The sequence below is a fragment of the Equus quagga genome, chromosome 1, assembly GCF_021613505.1.
Source record: "Equus quagga isolate Etosha38 chromosome 1, UCLA_HA_Equagga_1.0, whole genome shotgun sequence".
In the NCBI taxonomy this organism is placed as follows: domain Eukaryota; kingdom Metazoa; phylum Chordata; class Mammalia; order Perissodactyla; family Equidae; genus Equus; species Equus quagga.
In genome coordinates this window covers 92,350,309-92,367,615 of record NC_060267.1, presented here as the reverse complement: position 1 = coordinate 92,367,615, position 17,307 = coordinate 92,350,309, and the positions used below count along the sequence as shown (strand labels likewise).

At 49.3% G+C, this 17,307-nt stretch overlaps 1 protein-coding gene across 4 annotated transcripts in view; it reads right to left on the bottom strand.

Moving 5' to 3' along the window:
• The window catches only part of NTNG2 (netrin G2), a 77,885-nt gene that overhangs the window by 11,035 nt on the left and 49,543 nt on the right, over positions 1-17,307 (bottom strand). For all 4 annotated transcript variants that reach the window (XM_046652700.1, XM_046652699.1, XM_046652701.1 and 1 more), the window contains one exon: positions 2,934-3,106. In XM_046652700.1, coding sequence (XP_046508656.1) covers positions 2,934-3,106 — 173 coding nt within the window. The remainder of the gene's footprint in view (positions 1-2,933; positions 3,107-17,307) is intronic.

The window sequence follows — 17,307 nt, the reverse complement described above, 5'->3', positions numbered from 1 at the left end:
CTCCACGGGAGAAGTTTAGTCCTCACAACAGCCCCCGGGGGGCTTATTAGGGTCCGGATTCTACAGATGAGGAAACAGGGCTCAGGGGCAAAGGACTCCTTCAAGGCCGCACAGTGGTGAGGGGCAGAGGCCTGACTCCAGCCGGCCCTCTGTCTGTGTCCAGGCCCCACGGCTGAGCAAGGCCTAAGGCCTGGTTTGACTGGGGCAAGAATCGCCACAGACCCTGAAAGGACGAGCTGGAGCCGCCTTCCCCCTCCAGGTGGTCCTGAGAAAGGCAGTGTCTGAGAAGCCTCTCAGCGCCCACTAGGCCCTCGGGGTGGCCTGTGGTGGCAGTAGGGGGACGTGTGGTGTGTGGACCTCTGGTGGGTGAGCCCTGAGGTGGGACAATCAGGAAGCCTGGGAAGACGTGCCTGTGCGACACCCCCTCCCTCCTTTACCAGCACATCTGAGCTCCCGCTACGAGGACCAGATGAGGACAGGCAGGCACCGGTTAGACCCCGAGGACGCCATGGGAGGTCAGCCAGTTAGACCCTGAGGATGCCACGGGAGGCCAGCCTCAGGGGGCAGACGTGCTAAGGGAGGGCAGGCAGGGACACACGTAGTTCCCATGTGAGGGTGCGTGGTGAAGGCTGGGGGGCAGGAACAGATGGACAAGGTGACCTCCAAGCTGGGCCTTGGAGGGTGAGGGAGACAGCCAGGTGAGAGTCACAGAGGGTTACAGGGGAGTGTTCCAAGTCACGGGGACGTGAAGATCCAGTCACAAGAGACACTGGGGGGCGGGCGGTTCAGGGAAGTGGACCTGGAGGGCGTTTGGATTCGGAGGTGGGAAGTGGTGGGAGCTGGCAGGGTAAGCTTATCTTACAGGTATGGGGGGCTTGACTTGTTAGGGTTTTACTCTGAGGGCGCTGGGGGGCACCGAAGGCTTTGGACAGGTGGGCACCCAGGTGAGGAAAGCCCTTTGTCTGTGGAGGGGAGGATGGCCCGGCGCAGCCCGAGGGCAGGGCGCTCCTGCAGGGACGAGATGGGGAGATGGGAGCAGGTGGGGACGGAGGGTCTGCAGGTCCAGGGCGACTCCAAGACTTGCACCCGGGCCCCTGCATGTCCGTGCCACTTGCGGAGACAGAGACATGGGGCAGGGGCAAGGGAGGGTGAAGCTAACCAGACTCACTTCAGTCTGTGTCTCTGGCTATTTTCTCCTGGCTGCCCCAGAGAAGGTGGCAGCCCCGGTGAGAAAGCCCCTCCAGCCTCACCCCTGCTCCCGGGTATTCCATGAGAAACCCCTCCTTCCTGCGGTTTGGGGGCCTCGCAGACAGTTCCCGGGGATCCTGGGGAAGCAGGGAGCGGGGGCGGCTCCTGGAGCTCCCCTGAACAAGGAGGCCTTGGCTGCCCGTGTGGGATGGAGGGGAGGAGAGGTTTCAGAGGCAAAGGTGTGGGTGGCCCAGCCTGTCTGTCCGTTGCTGGTTAGACAGAGGGTTGCCTTCAGCCCGGGGCCCCACAGTGTGTGACCTGTAGGTAGGAGCCTCAATCTGTGGCTGCCTGGAGACCTCTGAGGACCCTTCCAGGAAGAATGGGACACAGAGAGAACGGAGAGGAGGTGAGGAGGAGGGGGCGGGGGGGAGGCCAGCGAGATGGATGAGGGGAGTAAGACTGTGAATCAGAGAGGGAGGTGACATCGACTAAAGACAGGGTTCAAGAGCTGGCTCATGCAATAAAGAGACAGGTCGGGCACCTGGCAGGAGGGAGCAGGCGGGGTGGCTGTCAGTGCCCAGAGCTCTCTGTCCCTTTGAAGGCCGCGAGTGCGGTGCGTGCCTGGCAAGTCACCCCTTCAAAGGGCTGTCGCGCCTCGGGCCGGCACTCGCCCGACAAGCCTGTCACGGCCTCGCTGTGAAGCTTTCAGCTTTGATCAGACTAAAGTCGCATAAATCTTTCACGTCGGTGGAGGGAGGGAGGGCACCGATGGAGGGGCTCCTGCGAGTATGCCCAGGTGGATGGGCCGGCCCCGTGCCGAAGGCCACCGCCCAGCCCTGTCTTTGGAACTAGGTCCAGTGACTGGCACATGACCCGCTGTTAAACCTGAGAGAGCACTGAGGGCTGCTGGGCCTCAGTTTGCTCATCTGGAGAATGGGCTAATAATAATACCACCCCTCAGGGTTGTTGTGAGGGCTAAGTGAGAAGCTGTTGCTGAAGTGCGTGGCGCGGCCTCTTTGTCGAAGCGCTTGGCGGATGTCAGACGTCAGTAAAGCCACTAGGGGGTGGTCCGGGAGAGCTCAGGGGCTCCTTGGGATTCGTGATTTCATAGAGACACCCGTGGACCATGCGGGGGGCCCCCACGAGCGGGAGGTGTTCGTGATGCTGGTGTGTGTGGGTGAACCCTGAGGAGCGCTTCCCTGTGCAGAAAGTGAGGGCCAGGACCTCGGAGGACCCCTCTGTAAAGTGGGATCATAGGAGACCTGCTTCCAGGGGCCACTCTGCGGGTTGAGGGGGTGGTGACCATGCAGCACTTGGCATCGTGCAGCCGGTTGTCAATGCCCCACAAATGCTGGTTATGGGGGACGGTGCTGATCACACTCAGCCTGGAGTGAGGGCTCCTCCCTGCCACCCTGCAGCCTTCTCTCCAGCGTCAGGGTCAAGAAGGGGAAGGACAGCAGGAAAGACGCTGAGCAGCTCACCTCGGGTTCCCACGGGCCAGGCCAGAAGGGCGGCTTAGGGGTCAGCAGGATGCAGGTGTGCTAGAGGGTCTTGATTACAAGAGGTGTGTGGGTGCATGTGTGTGCATGCATTTGTGTGTATATGTGCATGTGTGTGCACGTGTGCTTGTATGTTTGTGTGTGCATGTTCGTTCATGTATGCGTGTGTGTGATCCACAGCTCCTGGGGTCGAAGGGCGGGGACCACAGCGGCCAGGGCCGCAGTCGCCCCTTGGCTGGTACGTACAGGCGTTGGGAGAGCCGTGGGGCAGCGGCAGGTAGGAGCCGGCCCGCCAGGACCGGGTGCGGAAGTTCTTCTTGCACTTGCCACAGTCGGGACCGGTGGTGTTGTGTTCACACTCGCACTGCAGGCTGCCCTCGCGCACGGAGCACAGGTTGGCGTGCAGGTTGCACTTGCACCTGGGGGGATATGGGGGGGACAGACGTCAGCAAACTCATGGGCAGGCCTGCCAGGCCCCTGGGGAAAGGAGAGCCCTACCAGGAGGGGCAGGGGAAGCTTTTGGGACTGGCCTGGAGGGGACTCTGGAGGCCACCAGTCCAACCTGCCACGATTTTCCTTCGAACAAAGAAAGTCCCCAATTCGCCTCCTGTTGAGGGAACACCACCATCTCCAGTCCTTTCCCAGCATGAAGGCTGCCCTGGCCACTGCTGCTGGGCTGCTGTCCTCTTTGATGGTGGTTTCAAGGGTTTCTTACAGCTCGGTCGGGGTGGGGTGACAAGATGCCCTTGTCCCAGATGCTGTATTTTTAGTAACGCAACTTCTGATCACCTTCGCTCTTGACCGAGGTGGGCTGACAGGTAGCAAGAGGCGCTCACCAGCCCCTGGTCGTGTAGCCGTGGACCCGGCCCCAGGCCACACCTCTGCTCTCAGCCGTGGCCCACACCCACGCCCACAAGGGAGGGGAGAAAGAACTCCGACTCCCGAACTCCTGTCAGTTCACCCATACATGTATTATTCATTCATTCATTCAAATATTTATAGGTAACTCATTATTCTGAAAACCGGTAGATGAAGGGAAAGAAGCAAGCATTTGTCCCGCCCGTCTTAGATAAGCTGTACCTCCGGGGAGCCGACAGTGGATGAGGGGATGTTTCTTTTTATAGAAATGTTCCAGCTCATAGTGGAAGAAGAAATCAAAGAATTAGAAGGTTGCCACTTAGCAGCCCCTACTGAGTGAACGGCTCTAGGCAACTGAGTATTCACAGCCTGGAATGTCACAGAGAGGGACCACAGAGAGAAGCCGCCCCCTAGGATGTGCCCCATCCTGAAGCAGTCTTGGCAGAACAAGTTGAACTTGAATCTGATCGAGACTCAGGATGCAGCTACGAATTTACAGGAAATACAGAGGACAGGGAAACATACTAAAGAGCAACAGGGGGATGCCATCGGCAAAACCAGACTGAGGGACACTCCAGAAGTGATGACCTGGTTTCTTTAATAGATGAATTGCAAGGGGCAAAAATTGATGGGGAAGGAGGGACCTAGATCAAGGGACACCTCCCAGGTATTGCAGGGTGTAGACCTCACCTGGATCTGGATTCAAACAACCTCTAAACTCAGATCCACAAATGAAATGCACATTAGTGAGAAGACAGCTGGAAATCTGAACACTGACTATATTCGATGATATCAAATGAATGTTTCTTAGGTGCAATGATGGTATTGTGGTTCTGTTTTTAAAAGTCCTCATCTTTTAGAGGTACACACTGAAATATTTACAGATGCAATTATCTGATGTCTGAGATTGGCTTCAGAATAACACAGCCAGGGGGCACACGGGCAGAGACACGGACGGACAAAAAGGGCCCCAGGCTGATAATGCGAAGCTGGGTGACAGGTATACGGCAGTTTACTACAGGAGATTCTGTTTTTGCATGCATGTTGGAAATTCTCCATAATAAAAAGTTAAAGAGAGGGAGAGAGCTCTATATTCTGATACAGGAAGATTTCCAAGATATATTGTCAATATTTGTAAAAAGCAAATTGCAGAATAACATGTTTAGTAGAATCCTATTTTTATTAAAGTATGCAAGGACAGATGTTTCTAGGGCACCTGTTATATGCCAGGCTGTGAGCTGGGAACGGTGAGCATAACGTCAACAAAGCAGATGGGGTCCCTGCTCTGACGCAGTACAGGGTCTAACAGGGAGACGATTATGAAAATCAGGGAGTGAGGGAGGGGAGGGGGGGCGAACAGAGGGAGCACAGGGCATTTTCAGGGCAGTGAAGCCATTCTGTATGACACCGTCATGGTGGATACATGACATTATGCATTTGTCAAAACCTGCAGAATGTACAACACCAAGAGTGAACCCTAATGTCCACTATGGACTTTAGTTAATAATAACAACGTTTCAATGTTGGTTCATCCACTGTAACAAATGCACCACACTAATACAAGACGTTAATAATAGGGGGAACTGTGTGCAGGCAAATGGGGAGTGTTAGGAACTCTCTGTACAATCTGCTCAATTTTCTGTCAACCTAAAAACTAATAAAGACTATTAATTTAAAAATAACCATGCAAATTTTTAATGCCCATTGTCTTGGGTGCTCAAGTGTTACAGAAGGAGAGGGTATCATGGGAATCCTCACTTGGTCTGGGGGTCTAGGATAGGTTCCAGGAAGAATAGTTTTGGTTTTTTTTGCTGAGGAAGATTTGCCCTGAGCTAACATCCGTGCCAATCTTCCTCCACTTTGTATGTGGGTCACCTCCACAGCACGGCTGACAAGTGGTGTAGGTCTGTGCCCAGGATCCAAACCCGCGAACCTGGGCTACCGAAGCAGAGCATGCGGAACTTAACCGCTATGCCACAGGGCCAGCCCCAACAGTTTTAAACTAAGACCTGAAGGAGGATCAAAGTTACTCAGGCAAGGAGGGGAGAACCTTCTGGAAGGATGCAAGAGCATGAGGAAAGACACTGGGGATGAGAAGGCCCAACCTGTGAGGCCTGTGAGGCCAAGAGGGTAGGAGACTGTGACACAGGCTGGATTTTATTCTTCGAGTGACAGAAGCCGTTGGAAGGTTGGCAGTGTCCCACGCGGGCTCACAGGTCATACTGCTGTGGCCGCTCCAGGGAGACGGTTTGTCGGGGGGGCCGAGAGCCGAGGTAGGGAGATCAGTGAGAAAGCTGTGCCCCGGCGGCAACGAGGACAGTGGCCTGGACCAGGGTGAGGACACCTACGGCACCCGGGATGGCTTGGGGTATGTGGCAATTCCCCTCGCTGCCCCCATCATCTCAAAGACTGTTTCCCGAAAGCCGAACCACACTTCTTCTCTAAGCTCTTCCTCTTCCTTCATCCCCCCCTCCTCTCTCCCACACCACACTCCTCAAATCACCCCTTCGCCTCTGCTGATCCCCCCGCAGGCTGAACACTGAACGCCCTGCCTCTTCCCTCCTCATTCATCAGTCCTGCCAGACCCTTCATCCTGGCTCCCGCTGCCTCGCCTCCTGCCCCCTTTGCCTCCATCCGACTGGAGCTCCACTGTGGGGCCAGCCTGCCAGGGCAACACCCCGAGTGGGGAACCTGGTTGCCCTGGTTTCCACCAGCCCTGCAGCTCCGAGTTAACCCACCCCTGCAGGCTTCATGATTGCCAGGGTGGCCTTCCTTCTCACACTTTCTCTGCCCTCAAATTATCCTGCAGAACGATTAAGGAAATTGAGGTACATCTAGGTTATGGAGTATTTTAAAGCTATTAAGTATTTTGTCGTCAAAGGCTACTTGAAGCCACGGGGAATAGTCCTCATATGAATGAAAGAGACCACACTTACGAACGCTTACTGTGTGCCAATGGGCGTCTCATTCCACCCTCTAACGACCACGAGAGCTGGTACTATTGTCACCTTCATTTTACAGAGGAGGAAATGGAGCCTCAGAGAGGGTAAGTATCTTGCCCAGAGTCACAGAGCTGCCCAACAATGTGCCTGGGACTGGAACTCAGAGATGTCTGACTCCAGAGTCCGAGAGGCTAACAGGGGATAGAATATGGATTGTAAAAAGTAGGTACCAAATCATGTGTATGGTAGTGTTGTGGACAGACTTGTGTCCCCGCAGCTTCAAATATTGAAGCCCCAGCCCCCAGTGTGACTTTATTTGGAGACAGGGCCTTCTGAGAGGCAATTAAGGTTAAACAAGGTCATGGCTGGGGCCCTAACCTGCTAGGGCTGGTGGCCGTATAAGAAGAGGAGGAGACCCTGGAGTTCTCTCTTCACCACGGGAGAACGTGGTGAGAAGTCAGCCGGCTGCAAGCCAGGAGGAGCCCTCAGCAGAGCCGCCCCTGGCAGCACCGTGACCTTGGCCTTCCGGCCTCCGTAACCGCGAGAGAATAATGCCTGCTGTTCAAGCCCCCAGTTGGACATTCAGCTACGGCAGCCCGAGCAGACTGTTACAGGAGGCTTCGGATTATGTTTAAAGACCATTTACCTATACCCCAAACACCAATGGGAAACACATCCAGGGACTCCGGTGGCTGTCGTGGGCCGGGAGGGGGTGGGGTTAGAAATGATTTCCACTCTCTTCCTCGTCACTTTGCCTGTTTCCTGCGTTCTCTCCAGTGAGCAGGTGTTCCCTTTAGAAGCAGATGACGAATGTTACTTGAGAACAGGAGGTCAGGCCAGGCTGGGGAGGGTGGCTGGCTCTTGACCTCACGCACACCTTCCCTCCCAGGAGGGGCACCGGGGCCTTCAGGCCGGGGGCGCGGGGCGGGGGGCTGTTTGGGAAACCACTGCTCCACCATCCACTGTTCATGTGTCAATTCCCGGCTCAGAGCATGTCTCTTGAATTCTCTGGAACAGAATTCTGCTGCAGAGCAGAGGCCCTGTCCAAGGGCATTAGCCAGTGCTGAAGGCTATTTTTTTTTTTTTTATTAAGGTTATGAAAGTTAACATCCTTGTGAAATTACAGTTGTGCATCATTATTAGTCATGTTGTAGGTGCACCACTTCACCCCTAGTGCCCTCCCCCCACCCCCCTTTCCCCTGGTAACCACCGATCAGTTCTCTTTGTCCATATGTTAACTACCACTACGAGTGGAGTCATACAGAGTTCGTCTTTCTCTATCTGGCTTATTTCACTCAACATAATACCCTCAAGGTCTATCCATGCTATTGTGAATGGGACGACTTTGTCCTTTTTTACGGCTGAGTAGTATTCCATTGTATATATATATACCACATCTTCTTTATCCAATCATCAGTTGCTGGGCACTTAGGTTGGTTCCATGACTTGGCTGTTGTGAATAATGCTGCGATGAACATAGGGGTGCATGGAACTTTTGGAATTGCTGATTTCAGGTTCTTAGGATAGACACCCAATAGTGGGATGGCTGGGTCATAGGGTATTTCTATTTTTAACTTTTTGAGAAATCTCCATACTGTTTTCCATAGCGGCTACACCAGTTTGCATTCCCACCAACAGTGTATGAGGGTTCCTTTTTCTCCACAGCCTCTCCAACATTTGTCACTCTTGGTTTTGGATATTTTTGCCATTCTAACAGGTGTAAGGTGATATCTTAGTGTAGTTTTGATTTGCATTTCCCTGATGATTAGTGATGATGAGCATCTTTTCATGTGTCTATTGGCCATCCGTATATCTTCCTTGGAGAAATGTCTGTTCATGTCCCCCGCCCGTTTTGTAATTGGGTTGTTTGATTTTTTATTGTTGAGTTGTGTGAGTTCTTTGTATATTATGGAGATTAACCCTTTGTTGGATAAATAACTTGTGAATATTTTTTCCCAATTAGTGGGCTGTTTTTTTGTTTCAGTCCTGTTTTCCCTTGCCTTGAAGAAGCTCTTTAGTCTGATGAAGTCCCATTTGTTATTCTTTCTATTGTTTCCCTCATGTGAGGGGTTATGGTGTCTGAAAAGATTCTTTTGAAGCTGATGTCAAAGAGTGTACTGCCGATATTCTCTTCTAGAAGACTTATTGTTTCAGGCCTAATCTTTAGGTCTTTGATCCATTTTGAGTTTATTTTAGTAAATGGTGAAAAAGAATGGTTGATTTTCATTCTTTTACATGTGGCTGTCCAGTTTTCCCAGCACAATTTGTTGAAGAGACTTTCTTTCCTCCATTGTAGGCCCTCAGGTCCTTTGTCAAAGATTAGCTGTCCACAGATGTGTGGTTTCATTTCTGGGCTTTCAATTCTGTTCCATTGATCTGTGCATCTGTTTTTGTACCAGTACCATGCTGTTTTGATTACTGTAGCTTTGTAGTATGTTTTGAAGTCAGGGATTGTGATGCCTCCAGCTTTGTTCTTCTTTCTCAGGATTGCTTTAGCAATTCGGGGTCTTTTGTTGCTCCATATGAATTTTAGGATTCTTTGTTCAATTTCTGTAAAGAATGACATTGGAATTCTGATTTGGATTGCGTTGAATCTGTAGATTGCTTTAGGTAGTATGGACATTTTAACTATGTTTATTCTTCCAATCCGTGTGCATGGAATGTCTTTCCATCTCTTTATGTCATCGTTGATTCTTTCAAGAAGGTCTTGTAGTTTTCATTGTATAGATCTTTCACTTCCTTGGTTAAATTTACCCCAAGGTATTTTATTCTTTTTGTTGCGATCGTGAATGGGATTGAGTTCTTGAGATCTTTTTCTGTTAGTTCATTGTTAGTGTATAGAAATGCTACTGATTTATGTATGTTGATTTTATACCCTGCAACTTTGCTGTAGTTGTTGATTGTTTCTAATAGCTTTTCTATGGATTCTTTGGGGTTTTCTATATATAAGATCATGTCATCTGCAAACAGCGAGAGTTTTACTTCTTCGTTGCCTATTTGGATTCCTTTTATTTCTTTTTCCTGCCGAATTGCTCTGGCCAAAACCTCCAGTACTATGTTGAATAAGAGTGGTGAAAGTGGGCACCCTTGTCTTGTTCCTGTTCTGAGAGGGATGGGTTTCAGTTTTTGTCCGTTGAGTATGATGTTGGCTGTGGGTTTGTCATATATGGCCTTTATTATGTTGAGGTACTTTCCTTCTATACCTGTTTTATTGAGGGTTTTTATCATAAATGGATGCTGGATCTTGTCGAATAGATGCTTTCTCTGCATCTATTGAGATGATCATGTGGTTTTTGTTTCTCATTTTGTTAATGTAGTGAATCACGTTGATTAACTTGCGGATGTTGTACCATCCCTGTGTCCCTGGTATAAATCCCACTTCATCATGTTGTGTAATCTTTTTGATGTATTGCTGTATTTGGTTTGCCAAAATTTTGTTGAGGATTTTTGCATCTATGTTCATCAGTGATATTGGCCTGTAGTTTTCCTTCTTTGTGTTGTCCTTGTCTGGTCTTGGGATCAGGGTGATGTTGGATTCATAGAGAATGTGTTAGGGAGTGCTCCATCTTCCTCAATTTTCTGGAATACTTTGAGAAGGATAGGTATTAAATCTTCTTTGAATGTTTGGTAGAATTCTCCAGAGAAGCCATCTGGTCCTGGACTCTTATTTTTGGGGAGGTTTTTGATTACTGTTTCTATTTCTCTACTTGTGATTGGTCTATTCAGATTCTCTATTTCTTCCTGCTTCAGTTTGGGTAGGTTGTAAGAGTCTAGGAATTTATCCATTTCTTCTAGGTTGTTCAATTTGTTGGCATATAGTTTTTCATAGTATTCTCTTATGATCCTTTGTATTTCTTCGGTATCTGTTGTGATTTCTCCTCTCTCGTTTCTAATTTTATTTATTTGAGACTTCTCTCTCTTTTTTTTTAGTGAGTCTGGCTAAGGGTTTGTCGATTTTGTTAATTTTTTCGAAGAACCAACTCTTTGTTTCATTGATCCTTTCTACTGTCTTTTTTGTTTCAATATCATTTATTTCTGCTCTAATTTTTGTTATTTCCCTCCTTCTACTGACTCTGGGCTTTGTTTGTTCTTCTTTTTCTAATTCTGTTAGGTGTCGTTTGAGGTTGTTTATGTAAGATTTTTCTTGTTTATTGAGGTGAGCCTGTATTGCAATGAATTTCCCTCTTAGGACTGCCTTTGCTGCATCCCAAATCATGTAGTATGGTGTGTTTTCATTTTCATTTGTCTCCAGATAATATTTGATTTATTCTTTAATTTCTTCAATAATCCATTGTTTGTTCAGCAGCATGTTGTTTAGTCTCCACATTTTTGGCCCTTTCCCAGCTTTATTCTTGTAGCTGATTTCTAGTTTCATAGCATTCTGATCAGAAAAGATGCTTGATATTATTTCAACCCTCTTGAACTTATTGATGCTTGCTTTGTTTCCCAAGATATGGTCTATCCTTGAGAATGTTCCATGCACGCTTGAGAAGAATGTGTAACCTGCTGCTTTTGGATGAAGTGTCCTATATATATCTATTAGGTTCATCTGATCTAATTTTTCATTTAATTCTATTATTTCCTTGTTGATTTTCTGTCTGGATGATCTGTCCATTGGTGTTAATGGGGTGTTGAGGTCCCCTACTATTATTGTATTGCTGTTGATGTCTCCTTTTAGTTTTGTTAATAGTTCCTTTATGAATTTTGGTGCTCCTGTGTTAGGCGCATATATATTTATAAGTGTTATGTCATCTTGGTGGAGTGTCCCTTTTATCATTATATACTGCCCCTCTTTGTCTTTCTTTATCTGTTTTGCTTTGAAGTCTACTTTGATATAAGTATGGCAACACCTGCTTTCTTTTGTTCATTGTTAGCTTGGAGTATTGTCTTCCATCCCTTCACTTTGAGTCTGTGTTTGTCTTTGGGGCTGAGGTGTGTTCCCTGGAGGCAGCATATTGTTGGATCTTGTTCTTTGATCCATCCTGCCACTCTGTGCCTTTTGATTGGAGAGTTCAATCCATTCACGTTTAGAGTGATTATTGAAACGTGGGGGCCTACTGTTGCCATTTTATCACTTGTTTTCTGGTTCTTTTGCATTTTGTCCTGATGGAGAGCTGTTACTTTGTGTTATTGTCCTTCTGCTTATCTCCTTTGTTCTGGATTTTGTGACCCCTTTTTTTGATTTTTTTTCCCTTTTTTTTTTCCTTTTTTTGATTTTTCAGGAATGAGGTTCTTCCTGAGCATTTCTTGAAGACAAGGTTTTGTGGCGATGAACTCCCTTAACTTTTGTTTATCTGGGAATGTTTTTATTTCTCCATCATATTTGAAGGATATTTTCACTGGGTAGAGTATTCTTGGCTGCAGGTTTTTGTCCTTCAGAGTTTTGAATATTTCATTCCAATCTCTTCTAGCCTGTAAGGTCTCTCCTGAGAAATCTGCTGATAGGCTTATGGGGTTTCCTTTGTAAGTTATTTTCTTCTGCCTGGCTGCCCTTAGTATTTTCTCTTTGTCGTTGACTTTTGCTAGTTTCACTACTATATGCCTTGGGGTTGGTCTTCTTGCGTTAATAAAGTTTGGAGATCTATTGGCTTCTGTCACACGAAGTTCCATCTCTCTTCCCAAGTTTTGAAAGTTCTCAGCTATTATTTCTTTGAACAGGCCTTCTGCCCCCTTCTCCTTCTCTTCTCCTTCTGGGATAACTATAATCCTTATGTTGCATCTCCTAATTGAGTCGGATAATTCTTGGAGAGTTTCTTCATTTCTTTTTAGTCTTAGTTCTCTCTCCTCCTCTGTCTGCAGCATTTCTATATTCCTATCCTCCAAATTGCTAATTTTGTCTTCCATATTATCGACCCTACTGTTCAGAGTCCAGATTTTTCTTAATCTCCTCCATTGTGTTCTTCATCTCCAGTATTTCTAATTGGTTCTTCTTTATAGTGTCAAGCTCTTTTCTGACATAGCTCCTGAACTCATTGAGTTGTCTATCTGAATTCTCTTTTAACTCGTTGAGTTTTTTAATAATGGCAGTTTTGAAATCATCGTCATTTAGGTTATAGATTTCATTGTCTTTAGGATTGTTTTCTGGGTGCTTATCATTTTCCTTCTGTTCTGGAGATTTAATATATTTTTTCATACTGCTTGATAGCGTGGATTTGTGCTTCTGCATAGAGATAGAGTTTAGTTACTGCTTCCACTTGTTGCGACTGGTGTGTGGGGGGGGGCAGCTGTTTAGACTGCCCCAACCAGGAACCCTGTCAGCTGTTACTGACTGGACCTGGACCCCTCCTCGTAGTCACAGTGGTCCTGTGGGGTCCCTCGTCGGTTGTGGGGGCAATCGCAAGGGGGCCTCAGGCTGCTGGTGCCTACTGTTGCAGCCCACTTAGATGCGCTCCCTCCTTGTGGTCTGCAGTGGTGTTGTGGGCTTTCCCAGCAGCCAGGAGCAGGATCACCTATAATCGCCACTTTGTCCCTAACAGAGCCCACAAGATCACACTTGTCCACTATAGGTCCCAGCAGAGCTATGGGTATCTTCTGCAGTCTGTTGTTAGCTCACCTAGCTGTGCTGCTCTTGACCCAGGGCCTTCCCACCTTGCGATTGCCAGTCGGGACCTCTCCACTAGTGCTGTGCAGAGGCTTTCGCTGAGGCTGCTGTAAGAACCTGGAGATCCCCCCTGGGCTATGTAGCCATTTCACCAGAGCTCCATTCTGCCCCACTCCACTCTCATGGGAATCTCTGGGAGCCCCTTGCCTCGTCTGGGACACGGCCAGAGTCCATGGGCCTATGAGCTGCTGCCTTGTGGGGAATTCTGCTCTAGAGAGCTTCCTGGTGTTCTGAATCCTGGGCGGGGCCTCCCTGCCAATGGCGAGCAGAGGCCCTCCCTGCTGGGGGTTGCAGGACCCCGGAGCATCCCCCCGGGCCGCAGAGCTGGGTGTTGGAGCTCCACCCAGTCCCCAAGCACGCCCACGGGAAGTCCGGGCACCCCCTGCACCGACCCGTGCGCTGGAGACGTGGGCCCAGCAGCAGCTGGCGGTCTGGTGCACTGCCAGGGAATCCGCCCACCGGGAGCTTCCCTTTCTTGTGGATTCTGGGCAGAGCCTCCCAGCTAATGGCAAGCAGAGGCTGTCCCTGCCGGGGGGGGGGGGGGGTTGCGGGACCCCGGAGCCTCCCCCTGAGCCGCAGACCCGGGCGCTGGAACTCCAACCCTGTACCCAAGCACGTCCACGGGAAGTCCGGGCGCCCCCTACACCAACACATGCACCAGAGACAGTGGGCCCAGCAGCAGCTTGCGGTCTGGAGCCGCCCCGGGGAATCCGCCCACCAGGAGTGAAGGCTGTTATTTTAATCCCACTTCCCTTCCAGCCTGGACACTGGGCCTGTCAGGACGTCACTGCAACACAGAGCTGAAACAAACAGAGCATGGACACGCCTGTTCTCGCCTTCTCTGTGGCTCCAGTCCACGAGCACACAGGTGTTGTGGGTCCACTATGTGCGCGGCTCTTGGAAAGAGCAGAGGAGGGTGGACAGGCACCTGCTGGCACTGGGGACACTTCTTCCTGGGGAACATTAAGACCTCAGAGATGTTCCTTCGCCAAGAAGGGTCCTGTGCTTAAACCTTATTGGCCAATGCATATGACGCTCTCCAAACGCCCTCACACCCTGCTCCCTGACCTCCCCTGCTACATCCAGCAGCACAGTGCACAGTAGCATTTTAAAAGCTCTGACAAGTCCTGCAGGAAAGAGACCTGTCTGACTTTGTCTAACGAAAGTTTGTTGGCAAAATATATTTGACCTCAGAAGGTTTTATTTATTTTTTTCTTCTCAATTCCTATTTAACATCCCACTGAGTGAGCTGGAGAGGAACACCCCAGCTGTGTGGAAGCAGGAATGTACTCCGTGCCTCTGGCCCGAGGACGGGATATTTTTAGATATTAGCTACATGAAGAAAAGATTGCCATCTCGACTTTGGGTGATAGCATTGACCTTGGCTTGTTAAAAATGTGGAAAAGACCAGCTGAATCTGAGAAGCATCTTGTAATGATGATCGTAGGGAGTCATGGAATGTCAGAGCTGGACAGGCCCGTGTGGCACAGGTCGGGGAGAAGCTGCCCAAGGTCACGCAGTTGATTACTCCTGACCTGGGCTCTGCCCTGGCTGCACGCTGGCCAGCCCCTCCCACCGGCCTCATCTCCCAGAGCGGGTCTTGGTTTCTCCACCCTCCCTGGCTGAGCCCCGGAAGGAGCATGGACTCTTCTACCAAGGAGAGACGAAGCTCCTGGATGGGCAGGGCTGCCAGGAGCAGCCCCCGTGGCAGGGGGGAGCCTCGCCAGGGCTGGAACAGAGCAGAACCCAGTCCACAGAGGGGCTTCTCGCACTTCCTAACTTTTGCAGGAAGCTCTGGGTGATGCTGCCTCTGTGTGTGTGTGTGTGTGTGTGTGTGTGTGATGTTTGTGCCTGAGGCTTGACCTTTCTGGCTCTCTTTGTAGCCTTTTCTCTATGTCTTTCCCTGTCTCTGTGTCTCTCTCTCCCTGTCTCTGTCTCACATGTGTTCTGATCTTGCTTTCCTCTGGAACTTTGCACATGCTGTTCCCTCTGCCTGGAATATGCTGCCAGCCTCCGCCCCCTTCTCCTAAAGCTAACCCCTAAAGGAAGTGTCAGGTCTGCAGGGAGGCCTCCCAATCCCTGCCTCCAACCAGCCCCTGCCACCCTCTCCCTCATCGCTCTCCCTCATCCCTCATCGCTCTCCCTCATCCCTCTTCCTCATCCTTCATCCCTGTCCCTCGACCCTCATCTCTCGTCCCTCTTCCTCATCCCTCGTCCCTCTCCCTCATCTCTCGTCCCTCTCCCTCGTCCCTCGTCCCTCTCCCTCGTCCCTCGTCCCTCTCCCTCATCCCTCATTCCTCTTCCTCATCCCTCTCCCCTCTCCCTCATCCTTCATCCCTCATTCCTTTCCCTCATCCCTCATCCTGGAAATCAGCATCGTCTCCCCAGGTAGGGTACAGAGATGACTGGGGAGGTGCATGCATGAAGTATGAAACAGTTTGATGGTTATTATTTATTTTTGAGTACACAGTATTTTTTTCAAGTGACAAAGTCATAAAACCTGGGATCTTAAAAATATTATTGCCTAGGTAAGGCCAAATTTTAAAAGTATATTAATTTAAAGAAATTATTAAGTAAATAAATAATATGAGATGTCCTCATGCAAAAGAATGAATCAGAACCCTACCTCACACACACCTTAACAAAACTAACTCAAAATGGACCAAAGACCTATGTGTAAGAGCTAAAACCAGAAAACTCTGACAAGGAGACAGAGGGTAAATCTTCATGACATTGAGCTAAGCAGTGGTTTCTTACACACGACACCCAAAGCACAAGGAACAGAAAAAAAAAAATAGATAAACTGGACATCATCAAAATTAAATGCTTTCGTGTTTCAGAGGACACCATCAAGAAAGTGAAAGATGTCCCACAGAAGGGGAGAAGAATTTTGCAAATTATCTCCCTGATAAGAGACTTACATCTGGAATACAATGAACTCCTACAACTCGATGATAAAAAGACAACGCAATCTTTAAAATGGGGGAAGGATCTCAATAGACATTTCTCCAAACCAGATACACAAGTGGCCAAGAAGCACGAGAAGATGCTCGACAGCGTTAACTGTCCAAGAAATGCACATGGAAACCACGGGGAGATACCACTGCACACCCTTAGGATGGCTCTCATCGAAAACACAGACAACAAGTGTTGGTGAGGATGTGGAGAATCGAAACCCTCACACACTGCTGGGGGGAAGGGAAAACAGGCAGCTGCTTCGGAAGGCAGGCTGGCAGGTCCTCAAAAGGTGAAACAGAGTCAGCACATGACCCAGCAATTCTGCTCCTAGGTGTGTACCCAAGAGACATGAAAATGTGTCCAAATAAAAATGTGAACTTCGGCGTTCACAGCAGTGTTATTCCTAAGAGCCAAAAGGTGGAAACAAGCCAAATGTCCATCAACAGAGAAACAAAATATGCTCTATACATACAATGGAATACCACTGAGTCATAAGAAGGAATGAAGTCCTGTTATGCTACAACATGGACCAACCTTGAGAACATCGTGCTAAGTGAAAGAAGCCAGACACATGAAAGGCCACGTAACGTGGGATGCCATTTGTATGAAATGTCCAGAAGAGGTGAATCCACAGACAGGAGGTGGCTCAGTGCTGGCCAGGGGCTGGGTTGGGGGGATTGAGGGTGACAGCTAAGGGGCACTGGGTGTCTTTTAGGGTGCTGCAAAGGTTGTAAAGTTGACCGTGGGGATGGTTGCATGACTCCGTGGATACACTAAAAGCACTGAATTGTACACTTCAAATGGGTGTATTGTGTGGTTTGTAAATTACACCTCAGTAAAGCTGCTCAATAAACTAACAAACAAATAAATAAATATCTGGGGAAATGGTGCAGGGGTTCTCGGAATGACTGAAGCCTGGGAAAGCTGATTTCTTTTTTCCTTTTTTCTTTTCTTGAGGAAGATTAGCCCTGAACTAACATCTGCTGCCAATCCTCCTCTTTTTACAGTGGAAGACTGGCCCTCAGCTAACATCCATGCCCATCTTCCTCTACTTTATATGTGGGACGCCTACCACAGCATGGCTTGCCAAGCGGTGCCATGTCCACACCTGGGATCTGAACCGGCGAACCTTGGGCCGCCGAGAAGCAGAACGTGCGCACTTAACTGCTGTGCCACCGGGCCGGCCCTGGAAAGCTGGTTCCGTTGTCATCTCCTACAGACCTTCAGAGGTTTGCTTTACTAATTGTGCAAACCTATCACG